General features: G+C 37.7%; 1 protein-coding gene across 2 annotated transcripts in view; it reads right to left on the minus strand.

The window, feature by feature from the left end:
- Window positions 1-22,540, minus strand: part of CD109 (CD109 molecule) — a 139,846-nt gene that overhangs the window by 52,784 nt on the left and 64,522 nt on the right. For both annotated transcript variants that reach the window (XM_003897811.5, XM_009205539.3), the window contains 10 exons: window positions 21,472-21,511; window positions 19,111-19,195; window positions 14,016-14,112; window positions 13,618-13,759; window positions 12,810-12,919; window positions 10,335-10,559; window positions 9,655-9,756; window positions 9,505-9,567; window positions 8,284-8,460; window positions 4,930-5,082 (listed from right to left, as the gene is read on the minus strand). In XM_003897811.5, coding sequence (XP_003897860.2) covers window positions 4,930-5,082; window positions 8,284-8,460; window positions 9,505-9,567; window positions 9,655-9,756; window positions 10,335-10,559; window positions 12,810-12,919; window positions 13,618-13,759; window positions 14,016-14,112; window positions 19,111-19,195; window positions 21,472-21,511 — 1,194 coding nt within the window. The remainder of the gene's footprint in view (window positions 1-4,929; window positions 5,083-8,283; window positions 8,461-9,504; window positions 9,568-9,654; window positions 9,757-10,334; window positions 10,560-12,809; window positions 12,920-13,617; window positions 13,760-14,015; window positions 14,113-19,110; window positions 19,196-21,471; window positions 21,512-22,540) is intronic.

The raw sequence follows: 22,540 nt of genomic DNA on the forward strand, positions 1-22,540 counted from the left end.
CCATCTCACACCAATCAGAATGGATGGCTATCATTTAAAAGTCAAAAAAATAACAGATGCTGGTGAGGTTGTAGAGAAAAGGAATACTTATACACTGTTGGTAGGAGTGTTAATTAATTCAGCCATTGTACAAGACAATGTGACAATTCCTCAAAGATTTAAGACAGAAACACCATTTCAATACCAGCAATCCCATTACTGGGTATATATCCAAAGGAATATAAATCATTCTATTATAAAGATGTATGCATCCATATGTTCATTGCAGCACTATTCACAATAGCAGAGACATGGAATCAACCTAAATGTCCATCAATGATAGTACACGTACACCACGGAATACTAGGCAGCCATAAAGAACAAGATCATCTCCTTTGCAGGTACATGGATGGAGCTGGAGGCCATTATCCTTAGCAAACTAACGCAGGAACAGAAAACCAAATACCACATGTTCTCACTTATAAGTGGGAGTTAAATAATGAGAACACAGGGACACACAGAGAGGAACAACACACAGTAGGGCTTGTCAGACAGTGGAGGGTGGGAGGAGGGAGAGGATCAGGAAAAACAACTAATGTGTACTAGGCTTAATACCTGTGTGATGAAATAATCTGTACAACAAGCCCCTATGACACAAGTTTGCCTATGTAACAAACCTGCACATGTACCCCTGAACTTAAAAGTTTAAATAAATAAATGAATAAACAAAAGATGGTTACAGGGGCAAGAGGAGAAGGAAGAAGAAAATGGGAATATGGACATCAAAGGATACAAAATAGCAGATATGTGGGATGAAAAAATGCAGTTATATAATCTACCACATGAGAGATATAGTTAATAGAATTCTGATATTTGGAGTTTTCATTAAATCAATTTTAACTTCTTTTGTCACAAAAATGTAGCTATGTGAAATGATAAATATGTAAATTTGCTTCACTACAGTAACCACTATACTGCCTATATGTATTCCATAACATCATGTTGCAAACCTCAAATATACACAATAAAATTTATTTTTAAAAAAAGAAAAAAGAAAAAGCAGCATCTATCTCATAAAGAAATCTTCCTGTTCTCACTGGCTCAATAAACAAAGCATTGTCAAAGCTGCAGCATAGGCTAACGACAAGAAGGCTAACATCTAAAATTATTCCTGGAAGATCTATATACTTAAATTATTCCAAGGCATTCAAGAGGCTATTGACAACACATGTAAATTTAACAAGAAAAAAAAAGACGCCAAAACAGTCTACTATGACAGGCAGGCTCCTGACTCCCTCCTCCAGAACCAACTGGAGAAACAATAAAAGCAAGCAGGAAACTTCAACATGCATAATGAGAAAACCCCAGGAAGAGTGGCGGACATCTTGAATTGGTCTTGGGAGAAAGTGCACAGCTTCAGTCTAAGGCAGAAGGCAGCCAGACACAGCAGCAGACATAGCAGTCAGAAAACAGGCTGGAGGAGAGGTTTTTAAATTTTGCCCTTATTTCCCTCCAGGGGGTTGCTCAGGACACACAGTCCTGGCAACTTCGCTGCCAAAATCAACAGCAGTAGCAGCTCAGACTGCCTGTGCAAGTATCCAAAAGATAATACCAGGTCAGCACCTCTGCCCTTCTAGTGTGGGAAAGTGAGGAAAACAGCAGACAGAACTATGTCCCTCAAGCATTCACTCTTCCTCTCCTCCTCCTCCAAACCCTCAGGGCTGGTGAATCATAACCTCAGGAGACCTTTTCTTACTGGTGCTCTTCTCCCCAAGGGTTTAAGAGTGAAACTCTGAATAGAGGCAGGCTGCAGAAAGGATCAAGAGTAATTCTCTAGTCCATGAGGCTAGTCCTCTCCCCTCAGGAGGGATTCACAGGACTTACACAGATTGGAACCTGATGCTCAGTCTTCCCAAATAGATATTATCAGAGGATCTGCCAAATCAACTAAATTTCCAAAGAGTATAAATACTGTAAAAGTAAGACATCCAACTAGACAACATATAGCATGTGAGACAAAATTACTGAAAAGGTCAATTCAATAATTTAAAATACGCATATCAAATACACACAAGGAGATAATGGGAAATATTAGAATATAAAACAAAAACAAGAAACAAAGGAAAATGATAGATACTAAAAACAATAGCTGACATAAAAGACACAATATAAGAGATTAAAGTAGGATAAATACAGCTAATGAATGATCACTAAGCTGAATAGTCAACTGAGGAACTCTCCCAGAGAAACACAGAAAAGACAAAGAGTTAGAAAACATAAAACAAAAAACTAAGAGATATGCAGGATGGAAGTAAAAGTGTCAATTTCTAAATAACAAAAGTCCCAGAAGGAAAGAAAAAATAAAATGGAGAGGAAGAAATAATCAACACAGATTTCCACAATTAAAAAATGAAAGAACAGCATAGATTGAAAGGGCAGTCTATGATAACATGGAGCTAAAAATCTGTACACGAACAGAATGATCTGGCCAGGGTAGGAGGAGAAGGAAAAGACAGAGGAAGAGACCAAAAGGATATAGGAGCATACTAGATTCAAATATTGATAACCTTTAGAAACCAACAAGGATAAATTAATATGGGTACAGTTTAACTAACAGAGTAACAAAAATAGAATGCATAACTTCTAAATCAGCAAAACAAATTTAATCTAGCCCACGGAAAAAGAATCTAAATTTTAAAATATAAAAAAAGCAGAAAAAAGTCCCCATTAGAAAAAGAATTACCATACTTATAAAAGCTTATTAAAAGATGTTGGCTATTAGATTAGATTGAAAAACAAAAGCAATATGGTAATATGCTATTTAAAAGATACACTTAAAAACTTACAAAAGGTTGAAAATAAGAAATGTAAAAATACACCAGGAAAATATGAACCAAAAGAAAGCTGAGAAAGCAATCTTAGTATCTGGGAAAAAAAATGTAAATATATGTATATTATCTGTATATATAAACATACTTGTAAATATACACATATTATATGTATATATAAATATGCTTGTAACTATATATTTCATGCATATGTATAAATGTACATAGAGCACAGCACATCAGATGGGGTGTGTGTGTACGTGTATGTGTATACATACACATACACACATACAAACATACACATATGTAGAGAAGAAAAAAATGTAATTATATATTTACCAATGTATTTAGAAAGCTATAAAATAACAGATGCTATTATATTCAGTTAAATCAAATGCAAGATCTACAGACTTATAAAAATAATGTGAACTCAGGAAAAGTCAAAGAGAAAAAAATGACCAATTGGTTGTAAAACAAGTTTTCAAAAAAAAAAGAAAAGATTGAAAAAAATAGTTGTATAGACTGAAGAAAATGTAGAATTTTTCACAAGTAAATTAAATTTTACAATATAATGACCAAATCAACCTAACTATGTATAACTTTCTTCCTGATGTATTGTTAATCACTCTACTGAATCCATTAATAGACATAAATTATACAATCTAGTTTACAACTGACAATGGTACACAAGAATATATCAAGAACATATAAATAAAAATCAAATGACTAATGAATATGGGATTCATTTATGCAATGCTAGATGTTCATATACTTCTTGGTTTATAAGTTTTCTGCAGAGTAACATGATTTCACCCCATGAATATACTGTAAATTCCTGATTCAATGGGAACTGCAATTTTTTTTTTTTTTTTTTTTTGAGACAGAGTCTCACTCTGTCGCCCAGGCTGGAGTGCAGTGACACAAACTTGGCTCACTGCAAGCTCCGCCTCCCGAGTTCACGCCATTCTCCTGTCTCAGCCCCTCAAGCAGCTGGCACTACAGGCGTCCACCAACACGCCCAGCTAATTTTTTGTATTTTAGTAGAGGCAGGGGTTTCACTGTGTTGTTAGCCAGGGTGGTCTCGATCTCTGACCTTGTGATCCACCGCCTCCAGCCTCCCAAAGTGCTGCTGGGATTACAGGCATAAGCCACCATGCCCGGCCCAATGGGAACTGTAATTGGATTTTTTGTTTTTTTGTTTTTTTTTGTTTTTGGAAACCGAGTCTCGCTGTCGCCCAGGCTGGAGTCAGTGGCGGATCTCAGCTCACTGCAAGCTCCGCCTCCCGAGTTCAGCATTCTCGGCCTCAGCCTCCCGAGTAGCTGGGACTACGGGCTGCCACCTGCGCCTGGTTATTTTTTGTATTTCTTAGTAGGCAGAGGGGTTTCACCGTGTTAGCCAGGATGGTCTCGTCTCCTGACACACCGTGATCGCCCACCGGCCTCCCAAAGTGCTGGGATTACAGGCTTGAGCCACATGCAGCCAGGCAGGCACATGACCAGTTATAACCATTATGTATAACCAAAATAGAACACGCTTCAAAAATTATCTAAAGCTCTCTTATCTAATGTAACCCAGAATTATGCAAGTCAATTTCCTAGTACTTCCTTGAGTGTCTTAAAATGTAGCATGAAAATGAAGGAAAACTGTAAGTGGCATTTTTTATTGTATATATTTATGGAGTACAGTGTGACATATTGATATTTGTATATACTGTGGAATGATTAAGCTAATTAACATATCTATTACCTTACATACCACATATTGATCATTTTTTGCGGTGAGAACATTTAAAATCTACTCTCTTAGCAATTTTCAAGTATATGGTACATTATCATTAACTATAGTCACCATGTTGTACCATAGGTCTCCAGAACTTATTCCTCCCATCTAACTTTAGGTGATAATTCTCATGAAAGACAGCAAGGACACTAACCACATAAGCTTCTTTCCAATATAACCATTACCATACAGATTATTTTTTATTTGGAAGCTTTGCTAATTATTGACTTACACATGCAAAGGAACTAATGAAATTTTCTTTAAATATTTAAAGTAATACAATAAAGTTTCTTTTTTCTCTTGTAATACAAATTTTCATAATGAAAAAATAGCTAAACTCACATTTTCCATTGTAATATCATTAGAGGCATACATCAGATTCACACTTTTGTCAACAGCTACAATCCCAACTATGGAGTCAGGCTGTGTCACAGAGATCCTAAGCGAGACTTTCTCAGACGGTTCAGCTTTCACTTTACTCCAATATAGCTTTATCTAAAAAAGAGAGAAAGGAGGATTAACTTATTTCACTTTTTTAAAGCATATTTTTGCCAATAGCAGATCAATGGCTCAAAATATAGCAAAGATTCTACATTTGCCTTGGCTCAGGGATAATTCTAAAACCATACATAACCCTTCTCTAGGGAAAGGAATAAAAAAAACTACTCCCAGAGTGTTTGCAAGTCATAGAACTTCTCACAGTGGTATAAATCTGAATTATTCTTCAATTCTGAATCTTTTTTCTTCCCTTTGTCCATCTCCCAGCCCTCAGATCCCAGCCAGTGCTGAGTAGAAGATAGCAGTGTCTAGCACACCTGGGGAAGGCCACTATACAAAGGAGAAACACAAAAGAGGATGCCTACGTGTTGGTGACGTGAACTTAGGTGTGAAAGCAAGGAAAGCTCCTCCGGGACTCACAGAACCACCCTGGACTGGGGGTGACAGGAGGCCTTTCCAAGGGAGGGGGTGGTTAGAGCAAATACTAGTCAGGCCCTCATGCTCTGTGTGTCCATGGCCTTCTAAACTTCCTCACCATTACCCTCAGGAAAGCATGGTCCTGGACCTGCTAATCTAATACTTTATAAAGAGCATCAGTCATTGCATCCCTGCTGAACCAAATGGCCTTGTCATGAGGCCCCTTCCTACTGGGAATTTTCCTTTTTTATTTTTTTATTTTTTTATTTTTTTTGAGATGGAGTTTCACTCTTGTTGCCCAGGCTAGAGTGCAATGGCATGATCTCGGCTCACTGCAACCTCTGCCTCCTGGGTTCAAGCGATTCTCCTGCCTCAGCCTCCCAAGTAGCTGGGATTACAGGTGCGTACCACCATGCCTGGCTAATTTCTGTATCTTTTTTAGTAGAGACAGGGTTTCACCATGTTGGTCAGGCTGATCTCCAACTCCTGACCTCAGGTGATCCGCCTGCCTCGGCCTCCCAAAGTGCTGGGATTACAGGTGTGAGCCACCGCGCCTGACCCTTACTGGGAATTTTCATTTCATCTAGCTCTATCTCAACATTCTGCTGTGCCAGTGATTATAATGTCTGACCAAGAGGGCCTTAACGTTCCCCTTAAGTTGACTCTACTTTATAAAGACAGGCCTCTTCCTAACTATAAGCCCCTGAGCTCCCTTTTCTTAGAGCATTTATTTTAGAAAATATGCAATTATAAATTCTTTCTCCAACCCTTTGAGATATAAATCTTCTCCCAGCCTCTGGGCAGTTTTACAACCCAGGCATGTCTTTCTCAAGGACCTCGGGGCCATCCCTTTGAAGTATAATCATCAAGAAAGACAGAGTCCCAATTGATCTCAGTCTCTGTGGGAGGGTGGAAGCCTAACTTCAGTAAGTACTAATTAGCAAACACAGACTACCTAATCACATTGACCAACCTCCCAACAATGTCCTCCAGCACTTTTAGATGAGTTCACCCCAGCGCTTAAAAACTCTCCTGCCTTTTGTTTCAGCAGAGTTGAGTTTAATCTTTCTCTTCTATTGCAATAGTCTTGAATAAAGCCTTCCTTACCTGTTTAACTTGTCCAGTGCAATTTTTCTCTGACATGCCTCTCAAACCACTGTATGTAGGTTACTTTCTCCACCTACACACTAAAAGGTGGGGGAGAGGGAGCAGCATGTTCAAGACTCAGTCTTAGGCCTTATGCTTCTCACTCTGTACTTCAGAGCCCCATGGCTTCAACTTGCACTTCTGTGTGGATGATTTCTAAATCTACATCTCTTGCCCCTCCTACAGCTCATTCACTTATTCCACAGTTACTGAACATTAATAAACATTCACTAACTTTCTCTTGCTTAGACATACTCCATTTCCAATTATGTTGTTTCTTTATAAATGTGATGATTATCACATAAAAATAAGAGGAAGATATATCGTTGCAAATGGAACTGAAACTAATTTCCAATCTCTTATAGCTAAGAAATTGCTTGAAAGTATGCTATTAACATACTCTGCTTCCTCAAAGTCCATGATCTTTTACACTGTAACTAGCGTTAGAACCTGGTCTTGCTTTCTGAAATGTTTAAGCCTCCATAACTTCTACTTTAAAATTCACCCGTGTCAGGCAATTACTAGGATAACTAGAAGCCAAAAATTGTGCTCTAACACTAACAAAACATAGTGTTATCTTTGTAAGAACTCTTTTCACAAGCTAAAAAAAACAGAAGTTTATATTATATTTTAACAATCAAAGTGAGAGTAATAATTCTCAACAAAAGTAAAGTACAGGCCTGGCGCAGTGGCTCATGTCTGTAATCCCAGCACCTTGAGAAGCTGAGGCAGGTGGATCACCTATTGCCCAGGAGACCAACCTGGGCAACACAGCAAAACCCTGTCTCTACCAAAAATACAAAAATTAGCCAGTCTCATAACCTAGTCTCAAAATATAAATAAACACAAATTTTTAAAAAAGAAGGTACCGATCAGTACTGTTACTTCTCAAATATTTTAACAAATAAAGGAAAAAGAAATAGAAGAACCATACTCTGCAAATCACTATTTAAAGCAATAATTTTTTACATAAGAGGACCAAGAGGGCAGCAGTTGTTAGTGAGAGCAATGGCTCATTCTGATATACATAAGATGATGCAATCAGGTTTCTTTTCAGAGCTGGGTTCCAAAGGAATTTCCTACTCAAGCTGGTCACATTGGGCTATAAAAGACACTGGTGCACTTGGAGACCAGACTCCACACGGGATCCTCACATGCAAGGTAATCAAGCTCATTGAAAAGTTGCCCTGGGCTAGTTTCCAGCTAATTAAATAGATGAATGAAAGCCCAGCTCTGCTTCCACATATTATCCTAGATGGCCTTACTCCCTCCCATACCCTTTATATCATCACTGCAATATCAACACCACACGAATTCCATGTTACCACTGGAATTTCGTTCCTGACAATATTAATTCAACCATTTGAAAAATTCTGAAACGGTTTCATTATCTGAGTTAAAGTCTTAAAAGACCAGAACCATAGTTTACAAATAGACTATCAGTCCCCAATAACTCCACAAGTGAAAATATATATGTAGTGCCAAATATTAAAAAGTTTAACCATAGTTCTAGAAATAGAATAATATAAATTTCTAACCAATTTGGTTTAATGATACTTTTCTTAAAAAAAATTACATTTCTCAGACTTCACTAATATAAAATTTTCTTTTAAACATCATTACCTTAAATCTTACCTTATTTTTAAAAACAAGCTGAACAGGAATTTTTAGAACGTCATTTATAATTTCCCCATCATCTTCAATATAATACACTATTACACAGGCTTTTGGAGTCCAAGAATTTTCTGGTGTTAAAGAGAAGATTGTTGAATTTTGTTTTCCTACAGCCACCAACTGTCCCCTGGATACTACCTGAAAAGAATAGTAGATGGGTTTAATTTATTGCCAAACCTAGTAGGATCTCAACTGAAACTAAATTAATCATAATTGTATGCATACACACAAATTCTTGACTTAAACCAGCTTTAAAGTCTTTTTGAATGCAGGAAAACCTCTCTGACAAACACAGAGAGCATACACCGAGAAACAGAAAATGGTAAGATTAAAGTAATACTGATTGGAGCAACAGTAGCTTCATAGTCAAGAATCTATTTTTGATTGGAAGGAATATAGGGCACCATTGGGAAAGTTGAATTAGCAAAATTACATGGTCATGGATAGCACTTTTTATTTTCTTTTTTGTTTTTCTTACATTGTATGATTTTCTATAATGAATATCTATTGCTTATCAAATAGAATTTTAAATCTTAAACATAAAACAAGATTTAGTTATCTATTTTAAATTGGAAATGCAAACATAGGTGAAGAAATAAAAAAGGTTTTTTATTTGATTTCAATGTAGAAAGGACAGGCTAAAAAGGTACGAGGCTGAGTTACAAAAATTAGTAAGTTTAGTGTAGATATAACGTAGATACCATTTAAAACCATTCTCAACCTAAATACCCATCAAAGGTGGACTGGATAAAGAAAATGTGGTACATATATAGTACGGAATACTATGCAGCTATAAAAAAGAATAAAATCATGTCCTTTGCAGGAACAAGGATGGAGCTGGAGGTCATTATCCTTAGCAAACTAATGCAGGAACAGAAAATCAAATACCACATGTTCTCACTTATAAGTGTGAGCTAAATGATGAGAACACATGGACACACAGAGGGGAACAATAGACACTGGGGCCTATGGGAGGGTGGAGGGTAGGAGGAGGGAGAGGATCAGGAAAAATAACTAATGGGTACTAGGCTTAATACCTGGGTAATGAAATAATCTGTACAACAAACCCCCATGACATGAGTTTAGTTATATAACAAATCTGCACATGTACCCCTGAACTTAAATGTGAATAAAAAGACGATTCTATAATAGATCATAAATTTAGATTCTATAAGTGATTACCATATAGCTTAACTCCTTCAATCGTTTGTTGCCACTAACCACCAACTCAAAAGGCGATCCCACCTAGAAAAAAAACTTAATTAATATGTACATATCAAAAGCAAGATAGTCCAATTATATTATAATTATCAAGTGAGTTGTAAGCATTACCTTTATATTTTCATCTCTTGTTTTTAGTTGGATGTATGTCTTACTAGGAGACTTAAACATACTATGAACTGCTATGCTACTTTTACTACCAAGAAAATAGGCCTGTAACAAAAGAAAAGGAGCTATAAATGTTCATTTTTAATAACACCTTGAGAAAACATGCTACCTGCTGAACAGTTATTTTAAAAAAATTTATTTTCACTTTTTTTTAATGCAAGAAAAATACATTCACCAGACATTGGATTTTCATCATTTTATAGCTTATACTGTAAAGAAACTGATAGCTTTAAAACACAGGAAAGGTGTATATGTGTGTGTGTGTGTGTGTGTGTGTGTGTGTGTGTGTGTGTGTATTCCTTTCAGTTCTTTCAGTTTCTGCCAAAATAAAATTTCAAATGACTGACCTCAAACCCTAGACTGGGGGTTTGAGGAACTTCTCCATCATATCTTCACATTGCTGTATTTTACTGTGCTCTTCAAAATGAACTTACAAGGAAAAATTTAGTCTAACCTTCAGTCACTGTCATTAAATTACTTTTACCACTCTCCTCCCTTTTGTAAAATAGAAACATGTGTCCACTTCCTATGTACTTTCAGGTCTGACAGGTTGAGTGCCTGCCACAAGATTACAACTGTAATAGTGTTGTTGCAGTGACACAATGATGGGAAACAGATGGCACCTTCAACTGTAGCTCACTGGAATCCTCCAGGATTGGGAATTCAATCTTAAAAGTTCCATTTTGGGGGACAGTATAATTTATTTTCTGAACAGTTTCCATTTTCTGATTTCCACTGTTAGATCCGCTCCAGTACTCAGTATAGTTTCCCTGTGTCACTGCTATGACCACATTATTTCTTCTTTCTTCAAGAGTCAGCTGGTTGCCATCAGCACGGGTTACCTTCACCTAATGGTCAAAACAAAACATCTTAAAAACTCAGAGGATTTAAATACAATTAAATACAGTTCCCGTCTGTAGTATTCTCATGAAATCGAACTCTCAAAAATTATTGATAGCACTATAATATCCAGATTCGGTGGCCTCTCTCTAGGAGGCATCCAACATCACTGAATACTCCCTTGTTTATATTATGGATTCCCTTACCTTCCATGGCTCTAAAACAAACCCCTTCACTTCCTACCTCTCTTTCTGCATCCTCTCAGTGTCCTTTTCGGTTCCTCTTCCCTCTCCCTAAATGTGGGAATTTTGGACATCTGTTCTTTTCTCTTCCTCCAAGGTCTCAGCACTCCTATGGCTTAGCTTGTCATCTCTGTGATTGCACCCTGAAGCCAAAATTCCCATCCTCGCCTTGCTCTGGAGCTCATGCCCAACACCTCCAATTACCTGCAGGAAATTTCTACTTGGATATCCTGGACACCTCAAATTCACACATCTAAAATGAGCAACCATGTCATTTTCCTATTTTTGCTAACATCACAATTCTGCAAGACTTTACATTTCTGAATTTTCCCTCCCTCTCCCCCACCCGCCCCAACCAAATCCAATGAACACCAAAGTCCTAAGCTTCTCTCTTCCATCCTCTCCACTCCCACAGCTACCACCACAAGGCTGCCCATCCCCTTACTCCTGGGCTACTGCCTTCCTCCTGCACACAGCCTGAGCAGTCTCCCTCAAATACTGAGTGCACCCTGAACTTGCCAGCAGAGCTCGCCTCCCTGTCTCACTTCTTATCTTGCTCCCCACCTCCCACTCCCATGCCCAAGCATTTAAAATCCAACTAATCTTTTAAAAAACGGTTTAGACCGTCCTCTTCCATAAAGCATCCCCTAATAACCTCCATGCCTATCCCACAGCCAACTCTCCCTCCCTGGACGCCCATGGTTTCACTCTACTCATTCAGAAATTACCATTTGCAGCTTCAATTTTTTTTAACTTACCTTTTCAAACTAAAGTAACATCACCGCAATCAGAAACTACCTGAAACAATAATTGACCCATTCAACAAGTGACCTCTCCTTTCTTCTTTCTTTCTTTCTTTTTTGGTGTTTTTTGTTTGTTTGATTTTGTTTTGTTTTTTGAGACAGAGTTTTGTTCTTGTTGCCCAGGCTGGAGTGCAATGGCATGATCTCCGCTCACCACAACCTCCGCCTCCCCGGTTTCAGGTGATTCTCCTGCCTCAGACTCCTGAGTAGCTGGGATTACAGTCATGCACCACCGTGCCTGGCTAATTTTTTATATTTTTAGTAGAGACGGGGTTTCTCCATGTTGGTCAGGCTGGTCTTGAACTCCTGACCTCAGGTGATCCACCTGCCTCGGCCTCCCAAAGTGCTGGGATTACAGGAGTGAGCCACCACATCCAGCCTGACTCCTCCTTTCTTTAAATCAGAGGTCAGCCAACTACTGCAAGCTGATAGTCCAATCCAGTATGTTTGTAAATAAAGTTTTACTGAAACACATTCCACTCTCACGTATTTATAAATTCGCTCTGGCTGCTTTCACGATACAATGGCAGAGCTGAGTAGCTGTGACAAAGACTGCATGGCCATAAAGCTGAAAATATTTACTATTTAGCCCTTTGCAGAAAGTTTTCCAACCCCTGCTTTAAATCCCTGCAGAAATTAATTTGTAACACTAATCTTAATCTGCCATGAGTTACAGTTATGTATATATTTTCCTGTCACCATCACAAAAACTGTGAACCTGAGGGTAGAGATTGAGCCCTTCTTAGCTCCATAGCCCTGCCCAACACCATGCCTTGCTCATCGTGAAAATTCACACAATTAATGTGTTAATTCAACATTATCTCAAAAAAATGAAATTTGTTGATAATTTTTAATGTAACATCTTTGCTACAACTATAATTAATCATTATAAAAACCAAACCGAAATTGAAATTTTTGACTACCATCTAATTATTTCAATTAATTAATAAAAGCTTCAGTGTAGCAATCCACATCTAACTTAAATTGCTTATTAAAAAAATACATTTTCAAAATAATATTTTTATTGTTGAAAACTACTTTTTTAGAAAAAATAGACAAAGGTCATTTGGAAACAAATCTACATGTCCCCCATATCTAAAGAGACAAAGTTATTGGCTTAAATTTTTGGAAAAGCATTGAAAATATTATTTCCCATTCTATTTCATTAAGCTGAACTTACTGCTATGGACTGGAAATAAATATACCAACTTACAGTGGCTGTGAAGTTGAGAGATGGTTTCAAGATTGTAGTATAATCAAAAAATTCAATGATGTAATCATGTTGCTTGAAGAACACATTAGTGCTTGCATTTCTTGCAATACCTTTTTCGGAAATTGCACAATTTAGAAAGCAAAAGTAATGTTTCACCAAAAGCTTCTATCCACCAAATCTCTCCATCTAACCTATTGCCAAACGGGTTTAAAATATCAGAGCACATAAGCCTCGTTCCCATATTGGCTTTGACACTACAAGCACCACACAGTTCTATTATGTTCTCTATGGATCCTTCTAAGCACCACTGCTGCCATTCTACCACAGTGACATGTACAACAGCAGCAAATTAAGGCCAATGAAAGAATAGTCTTTTGCTCTTTCGGGGATTGGCTAACGCTGTTGAAATAGTAACAGAAAGGTCCAGGAAACTAAACTTTATTTGCATATTAAAAGTGAAAACTGTGTAGAAGCAGCTGAGATTTCAGCGAGTTTAAAAAGAAGGTAACCAGCTGAAAATGTAAGCCTTTCCATGTAGTTTTCAGGGGGAAAGAGTAGAAATGGGGAAAAAAAAAAAAAAATTACAAAGAGCTATCACATGTGGTTGAAGTAGTGACTTCCATAGAAAATAAGGTCCCCCATTACAAAATCATCCTGCAATTTAGACTAACAGTCATAACAATCTCAACATTAAATAGCATCTTTAGAAAGCCAGTGATGCTCCCAAATGAAAATGCCAGTTATAATAAGAAAGATGATAAAGCAGTGTCACATAAATGGTTTTACCTTCACTTTAAAGTCTACAAACCTGTAAGTGATTCTGTCACTGTGGCTAAAATTTCTACCGGTCCAGGGGCAGCTAGATCCAGGTGTTCAGAAAGTCCATTTGAAGAATCCATTATATTTTTCATCTCTTCATCATTAAAAGAGAAGTTTACAGATCCATTTATCTGTTTTGTTTAAAAGTTCAGTATTATCATTTTAGCAATTCAAATTTTAGAAATAAAACTCAAACTAAGTCACAAAATATGTTAGCTCTAGTACCATTTTAATCACTATAATTGCGTAAATTTTCACTTGTTCAGTGCTAGAAAGCTCTTGATTTTCTTACACTTAACTTTTTGTTAAGTCAATACTAAATCTTATTTCTAGAAAAAATACACATATTTTACCCATCACAAGTTATAAAATGTCTGCAAAAGTTACCTTAAATATTTTTGTAATATTTTTCTTCTTTCCCCAAAAGGATAAAGGTAAAAATGTAAGTGTTACGTCTCCTTTCACTGGCTTCCCATATGTATACCTGAATAATTATAAACATAGTCTTTTTATGTATCAACTTGATATTGTCAGAACACAATACAAATACTACTTTCAATAGCATACATTAGCAGTCCAACATTTTTTTTAAAATTACACTGGGTTGGGCCTGGTGGCTCATGCCAGTAATCCCAGCACTTTGGGAGGCCAAGGCGGGCAGATCACGAGGTCAGGAGTTCAAGACCAGCCTGGCCAACATAGTGAAACCCCGTCTCTACTAAAAATACAAAAATTAGCTGAGCATGGTGGCAGGCACCTGTAGTCTCAGCTACTTTGGAGGCTGAGGCAGAACTGCTTGAACCCAGGAGGTGGAGGTTGCAGTGAGCTGAGATTGTATTACTGCACTCCAGCCTGGGCGACGCAACGAGACTCTGTCTCAAAATAAAGAAATAAATAAATAAATAAATAATACATTATGGGATGGCAAAACACTAAAAAAAGAAAATTTAAAAAAGAAAAAAATTACATTAAAAACATACTACTACTATAATTTTTTAAACTAAAACCAACAAAAAATGTATTTAATAAATGGTGATCCTGGATGGGCACAGTGGCTCATACCTGTAATCCCAGCACTTTGGGAGGCTGAGGCAGGTGGATCACGAGGTCAGGAGTTCAAGACCAGCCTGGCCAAGATGGTGAAACCCCATTTCTACTAAAAACACAAAAAAATTAGCCGGGCATGGTGGTGGGTGCCTATAATCCCAGCTATTCGGGAGGTTGAGGCAGAGAATTGTTCGAACCCAAGAGGCGGAGGCCACAACCAAGATCGTGCCACTGCACTCCAGCCTGGGCAACAGAGTGAGACTCCATCTCAAAAACTAAACAAATAATAAAAGGTGATCCTTGAAATTAAGCTTCCAAAATGGGAAGACTTTTAACTATAGTACCTTAAAACAGTTCTTAAAACACACTCTGCCCAACCTCTGACCATCTATCTGAAAGACTCCAGAAAAAACCTGATCATAATTGGGAGTGACAGTTTCCTGCCCAAAGATTTTTTAAAGATTACATAAATCTTTCACTCCTAGAAATCTGGAGTGGCCCATTAACTGCTTGCCCACAAAACTTCACAGCTTTAAAAGATTTTTGAATGTCAGCTGATAGTGCAATCACCATGGTCTATTACTGCATGTTCCGGTATCAGCCAGGAAGGTTTATTAGACCGTAGATTCTGGAGCACCAAATGTGCTCATGGCTGTCAAAAATTGATTTTTTGAAGAAAAATTTAAAATAAGAATAATTTTTAAAATCCATAGTACCAAACTTAGTTTCTGGTTTTTGTTTTTGTTTTATTTTATTTTTTTGTTTGTTTGTTTGTTTGTTTGAGACACACTCTCACCCTGTCACCCAGGCTGGGGTGCAGTGGCATGATCTCGGCTTACTGCAACCTCCACCTCCAGGATTGAAGAGATTCTCCTGCCTCAGCCTCCTGAGTAGCTGGGATGACAAGCGCACACCACCACGTCCAGCGAATTTTATTTTATTTTATTTTTTGAGACAGAGTCTCACTCTGTCACCCAGGCTGGAGTGCAATGGCATGATCTCAGCTCACTGCAACCTCCGCCTCCCGGGTTCAATCGATTCTCCTGCCTCAGCCTCCCAAGCACTTGGGATTACAGGCATCTGCCGCTACACCCAGCTAATTTTTCTATTTTCAGTAGAAATGGAGTTTCACCATATTTGCCAGGCTGTCCTCGAACTCCTAATCTCAAGTGATCCACCCACATTGGCCTCCCAAAGTTCTGGGATTATAGGAACGAGCCACCTAGCCCAGTCCAAACTTAGCTTTGTGAGTCAAATATCATTCTCTGATACTTTTCTTTCTATGTATTAATTTTATCCTCTCTCATTATAGGAAAGTCTTTTCATGTGAAGAAGAGGCAATACATTTTACTGCCAGAAAGCCTTTTTTAAGTACATTTCCTGGGTTGCTTCTATCTCTATTGTGAAATGCTGAGCCAGACATGGAAGTCAATTTTGCTTTGCAGTCTACAAATCATAGCAGTAAATGGCTGCTTCCTGAGTCCATTAACTGAACACAGAAACAGCCCCTCATCTGGATCAACTCAACTCAAAAGCAAATCTTAAAATATAGCATATTCCAAACTAAGAAGAAAAAAAAAATCCACGTTCCAATGTCCCACACTTCCAAATAAAAACAGTAAAGTCAGTGGAAACCCTGGTTAGCAACCTTAGCATCAAATTCACTCATTCAAGAGTCTTCAAAACCTGACTCTACTTGTATCGTGCTAAAGATTAAATAAAAGCAAAACTAGAATGCCAGGATATTGTATTTTAACAGAGTTATATCACATGATAGTAAAAGGATCTTTAAAAACCAAATATAATTTAAAGTACTCTCAGACACAAAAATTTTAATTTTGACTTTAATGTGAAACAGATTTAGTTTTCCAAACACAAAGCTGGCTATAATAATTGTGAAACAAAGATACAATTATTGTCCCAAATAGAACCTGGAAGCATTTGGGGTAAGTCAATCACTCAGAAAATAAAAGCTTGACTAATTTTTAAAAAGCAAATCAGTCCAGGAGTGGTGGAACATGCCGGTAGTCCCAGCACTTCAGGAGACCAACGCAATAGTATCGTGTGAAGCCAGGAGTTCAAGACCAGCCTGGAGAAAATGGCAAGACCCCATCTCTATAAAGAAAAAAAAAAATGAGCCAGGCGTGGTGGCTCGCACCTGTAGTCCTAGCTACTCGGGAGGCTGAGGTGGGAAGAGCACTTGAGCCCAGGTGTTCGGGGATGCAGTCAGCTATGACTGCACCACTGCACTCCAGCCTGTGAGAGAGTGAGACTTCATCACTTAAAAAAATAAAATAAAATAAAAAATAAAAATATTCTAGGATAGTATCATTAACAAAACAAGGAATTTTTTCTCTGAAAGCAGCCAGAGCACAAAAAAGGACAAAAAGATTATAAAATAATACCTTCCCTTCTGATCAGTGGTAAACGAAAAAAATAAAAAAGAAAAAGAAAAAGAAAACATAAAAACCCAAAAGGACAGGCTCTGGAGAACTTCCAGAGACCTGAAAGCATGGAGGTTCCTGGAGGGCAGCGTGCTCAGAAAGGGCATGGAAGCTCCGTGTTGCTTCCCACATGCCTCGCCCAACGCATCTCTTCCAGTTCTTCATCTCTATCTATTGTAACATCCTTTGCAATAAGCCAGCAAAGTGTCTTCCTGAGTCCTGTGAGCAGCTCCAGCAAATTAGTCAAACCCAAAGAGAAGGTAGTGGTAACTCCGATTTACAGCCAATCAGTCAGAAGCATACGTGACAATCTATTACTTGTGAGTGGCATCTGGAGTAGGGGCAGTCTTGGAGCAAATTGTCATCTATGATCTGATGCTGTCTCCCAGTAGATAGTGTCAGGCTTGAATTGAACTAGAGGAGACCCCCTGGTGTCCCCTGCAGAACTGATTGATTGGGTTTTGGTGGGGAGAAATCCTCACCCACTTCTTCCTGACCAGAAGTCACAGAAGTCTTCTGTGTTAATTGTTGAATGTGGATACAGGAGAAACTGAATTTCTTTTTCCTATATCCACAGAACTCCAAATATCTGGCTTTTGATTTGGTATGAAGACCTTTGCTGTGCTACATATAGCTTAGAGCTGAAATCTTAAGGGTCATGTTGCTTATCTATTTGTTCTTTCCTTTTTTTTTTTTTTTTTTTTTTTTTTTGAGACAGTCTCCCTCTGTCACCCAGGCTGAAGTGCAATGGTACAATCTTGGCTCACTGCAACCTCCGCCTCCCAGGTTCAAGCAATTCTCATATCTCACCCTCCCGAGTAGCTGGGAGTGTGCCACCACACCCAGCTAATTTTTGTATTTTTAGTAGAGATGGAGTTTTGCCATGTTGGCCAGGCTGGCCTCAAACTCCTGGTCTCAAGTGATCCACCCTCCTCAGCCTCCCAAAGTGCTGGCATTACAGGTGTGAGCCACTGTGCCTGGCCTATTTGTTCTTTCAGTAGGTATATATTGGATACCTACTCCACGGCTGGCACTGTAGTAGGCACCAAGGTGCTATAGTACATAAGACACAGAGCCACGTTCAGAAAGGTGGACGAGCAAACAGCAGCACTGTGTGACTAGTGTTATGAGGGCTATAAGGAGGGTTGGGGGCAAGTAGTAAGCCTTGAAATTACCTATGTAACGGTCTATTAGAAAAAAGCATTTTACATTTTTAGAAGCTAAAGTAAAATGTGAGAATAGAGTTTGGGACAGTAGAGAATGGACTGGAGTAGAGAAAGGTGGAATGTTTCAAAAGACATGAATCCAGAAAAAAGCCCTGCAAAATAAACTAAAGAATCTGAACTTCACTCTCAAGCTACAAGAGAAGAGTCCTTGAATTACTTGAGGGCAATCCCAGCCTGCACTTCAGAGAACCACTAGTCTGGAACTCTGATGACGCTTTTTGCCTCAGCAAAACAAAATGCCTTGCGTTGTTCAACACAGTGAGTCAAAAGCATGACAGCCACCATAGATCTGTTGTGTTAGGTGGGTTGGAAGTCTCTGTGTTCATACGATGTGATGTAATGGATAAATGTGGATTATTTACTCATCTGTTAATTGTAATAAGGCAACCTATTCTCTCCCCCAAGAGCTCTATCTCCATTATCAGTGGAAAAAAATAGAATTTAAGTAAAGATAAGTTACCTCAATTCCATGTCATCTGAAAAAAAAAGTGCTATCTATAATATAAATCCCTTAATAAGTCTAAGAAAGACACTAGTCTATTGGAAATATTTTAGGACTGGGTCAGCTTGCAAGCAGAGCGATGGATGCAGAGAAATGTAGAGATCTGCCCTATGCTTAATTATTTATTAGAAATAGTCGTTTACTGTCCACTAAGGTATTTTAATAAGCAAAAATTGCCCTAATATTCTGAAGTATATAATCAGCTTTTAGTCAAACAGTCTTATAATGGTTTCAAGTCATATCAAAAGAAAAATGACACTTACTTTGCTACGATGGTACCGTTTAAATGCTTAGAATTCATAGAACAGTATAATGGTGTCTGCAATGTCACTTCAAATTTTGGTAATACTGGAAAAGAAAAGCAAGGGTAAATCTTTCACTATCATCTGCCACTGAACAAAATGAAAAATAAAATTGTTCTGAAGGAGTTGATAATTTGTACGATTTGAACTTAAATTCATTAGAATCCAAATACATGTTAAGACAGATGAAAAGCCCTTTGTTTCACCCAAAACTATAAATCCCTAGTTTGGTCAGCCTTATATAATTAAGGTATGAGGCTGGGAGCAGTGGCTCATGCCTATAATCCTAGCACTCTGGGAGGCTGAGGCAGGTGGATCACCTGAGGTCAGGAGTTTGAGACCAGCCTGGCCAACAAGGTGAAATCCCGTCTCTACTAAAAATACAAAAACTGCTGGGCATGGTGGTGCGCACCGGTAATCCCAGCTACTCAGGAGGCTGAGGCAGGAGAATTGCTTGAACCCAGGAGGCAGTGGTTGCAGTAAGCTGAGATCATGCCACTGCACTCCAGCCTGAGTGACACAGTAAGACTTCGTCTCAAAAAATAATAATAATAATTAAGGTATAAACCATTTTATAAGTACTAATACTATAATTGATATAAAGCACTCCACCAGAGTAAAAAATGTGTGTTTCTTTCCAGTCTATAAAACTTTTTTTCTATAGTTCTCTGACCAAAGAAGCAACTCATATAATGAAGGTATGAGGCCGGGAGCAGTGGCTCATGCCTATAATCCTAGCACACTGGGAGGCTGAGGCAGGTGGATCATAACAAGGCACCTCACCATTCAATTAACATAAGAGAAGTATCAAAAAAACCAAAGGGTCAACAATATAGGGCAGACCTTCAGCTCCAATCAAGGCTAATGGCCCTGAATGTACCAAGACACTCCTAGACTCTAGACCAGTCTAGGACAGGGAGACCAAAAAAGTCACATGAGTCAACTATGACTCTCCCAACCCCCACCACCAAGGAATTCCAAATGCCTCTTCCTCAAACATCACAGGTTTGCAATCAATTCCCCACCTCCACTATACCTCATGCAACAACATACAACCACCCAGTATACCACCACAATGGGATATAAAGATAGCCTATAAAAATGTTGGTCCCCTATGATTTATTCTTCTAGATCAGGGCTGTCTAAAAGACATAAAATGGGAGCCATATGTGTAATTTTTCATTTCTAGTAGCCAAATTTTAAAAGTAAAAATAAGCAGGTGAAATTAATTTTTATATTTTACTTAACCCCATATATCTAAAAGATTATCATTTCAACAAATAATCAAAATTTAAAAATGGTTATTAATGAACTATTTTTCTTGCTTTCATTTTTCTTGTACTAAGTCTTTGACATCTGGTGTCTCCATTTGGACTAGCCACATTTGAAGCGCTCAAGAGCCACACATGGCAAGTGGCCCCGCTACTGGAGAGCACAGTTACAGATCAGACTTCAGCAAACTATGACCAGCATGAACCAAGAACATTTTTTACAATTTTTAACTGGTTGGAAAAAATCAAAAGAAAAATATTTCATGACATATGAAAATTATATGAAATTCAAATTTTCATGCCCATAAAATGAAGTTTATTGCAGCACAGCAACAATCATGTACATATTATCTTTGGCTGCTCTCATGCTACCAAGGCAAAGTTGAGTAGTAATGACAGACACATATGGCCCACAGAGCCTGAGATATTACTACCTGCATATTATAATTTCTACTGCCTAAATAAAACCCAATCTCAAAAAGAAGCTCAAATCAAATGAAGAACTCCATGTGTAACCTCAAAATAACTACTCAAATTATAACTAATACTAAGATCCTATGCTTTCACTCTCATCTCTCATTCCTCTCCATTCACCAACAAAATAGATGGGTCCCACTGTTTTTATCTATGGGTTTCTAACTGATATTGTAAGTATGGCACCTGCAAGAAAAGGATTTACCTGAGAAACAGACCATCTTTACCAATGCCAATCAAATGAAAAATATGGAAGAGAATTTGTTAAGTATTTTTAAGTGCAACATTTTAAATATTTTATGATCACGACAAAGTAGAAAAATAGAAAAATCATGTTGTGGATAAGAAAAAGACTAGCATAATACAACTATAAGTGATTTTTTTCTACTTTTTTCTGTATAATGAGATTTTAGAAATTTTACAAAGGAAAAAAATATGTTTAGGCCTGTAAAAAACACCAGAATTTTAACTCCATTGATATTTTTACTTCAAATAACACATCTCTTAAACATTTCTCTAATCTCTGCTGAACGTAACAAATGCTTTTTTCTTCCAAAGTAGGTTGAGGAACTCTTACCATATTCTGAAACCTGAAATGATTGATAATATGTCTGGTCCTATTGGGCAGGGGAAAAAAAAGACAAGAAAATATAAGAGTTTTTATTTATTTTGCTTGCTTGCTTACTTGCATAAAACAATTTAGAAAATTAATTTTTAAATTACATTTATAATGATACAATGAACAAACCTGTTTATTTTCATTTATGGAAGTGTATTTGTAGACAACTGCAGCATGAAGCCCGTAAAATTTCAGGAATTTTTCTTGCCAACCCGTTAGCATAAAAAGGTGACCTATCTTTATAATTCATTGCAGGTCATTTAAACAAACTGCTTAATCTGACTTCCATCATTTGTGAAATAAGAACTAGATTAAACTAGATAATTCAGGAATTTATGAAGCAAGGATAACACAGGTCAAACTAACAAATAACTTCAGATTTGTTTTGGATATCATTATCAAAAATTAATGGAGAAAGTGAAGTTACACATAACTCAAATACTTATGAATAATTAAGGATGGAAAATCTTCAGGGAACGACATGCTTCACCTTTCCAATTCCTTGAATTATTTTCTACTATAATCCTTAAATCAATACATCCTATGCTGTTATAATAGATACTGCTAATTATTTCCTTTTCCACAATCAACAAGAAAACATGTGGGCTATTACCGTATCATTTATCTAACTCTTCATATTTCTTCTTCTGTTTTTTTTTTTTTTTTTTGAGTCTCACTTTGTCACCCAGGCTGGAGTGCAGTGGCACAAACATGGCTCACTGCAGCCTCAACCTCCTGGACTCAAGCGATTCTCCTGCCTCAGCCCACCAACTAGCTGGGACTACAGAGGCGAGTCACCAAGCCCTGCTAATGTTTGGTTTTGTTTTTGTTTTTTTTTCTTTAGTAGAGATGAGATTTTGCCATGTTGCCCAGGCTGGTCTCAAACTCCTGAGCTCAAGCAATCTGCCCACCTCGGCCTCCCAAAGTGCTAGGATCACAGGCGTGAGCCACCATGCCCAGTCAACTCTTCATATTTCTAAATCGTTCATTCTAATCAAGGTAGCACAATAAATAGAACCTCTCCAAA

Source organism: Papio anubis, chromosome 6 (genome assembly GCF_008728515.1).
Source record: "Papio anubis isolate 15944 chromosome 6, Panubis1.0, whole genome shotgun sequence".
NCBI classification, from domain to species: Eukaryota; Metazoa; Chordata; class Mammalia; order Primates; family Cercopithecidae; genus Papio; species Papio anubis.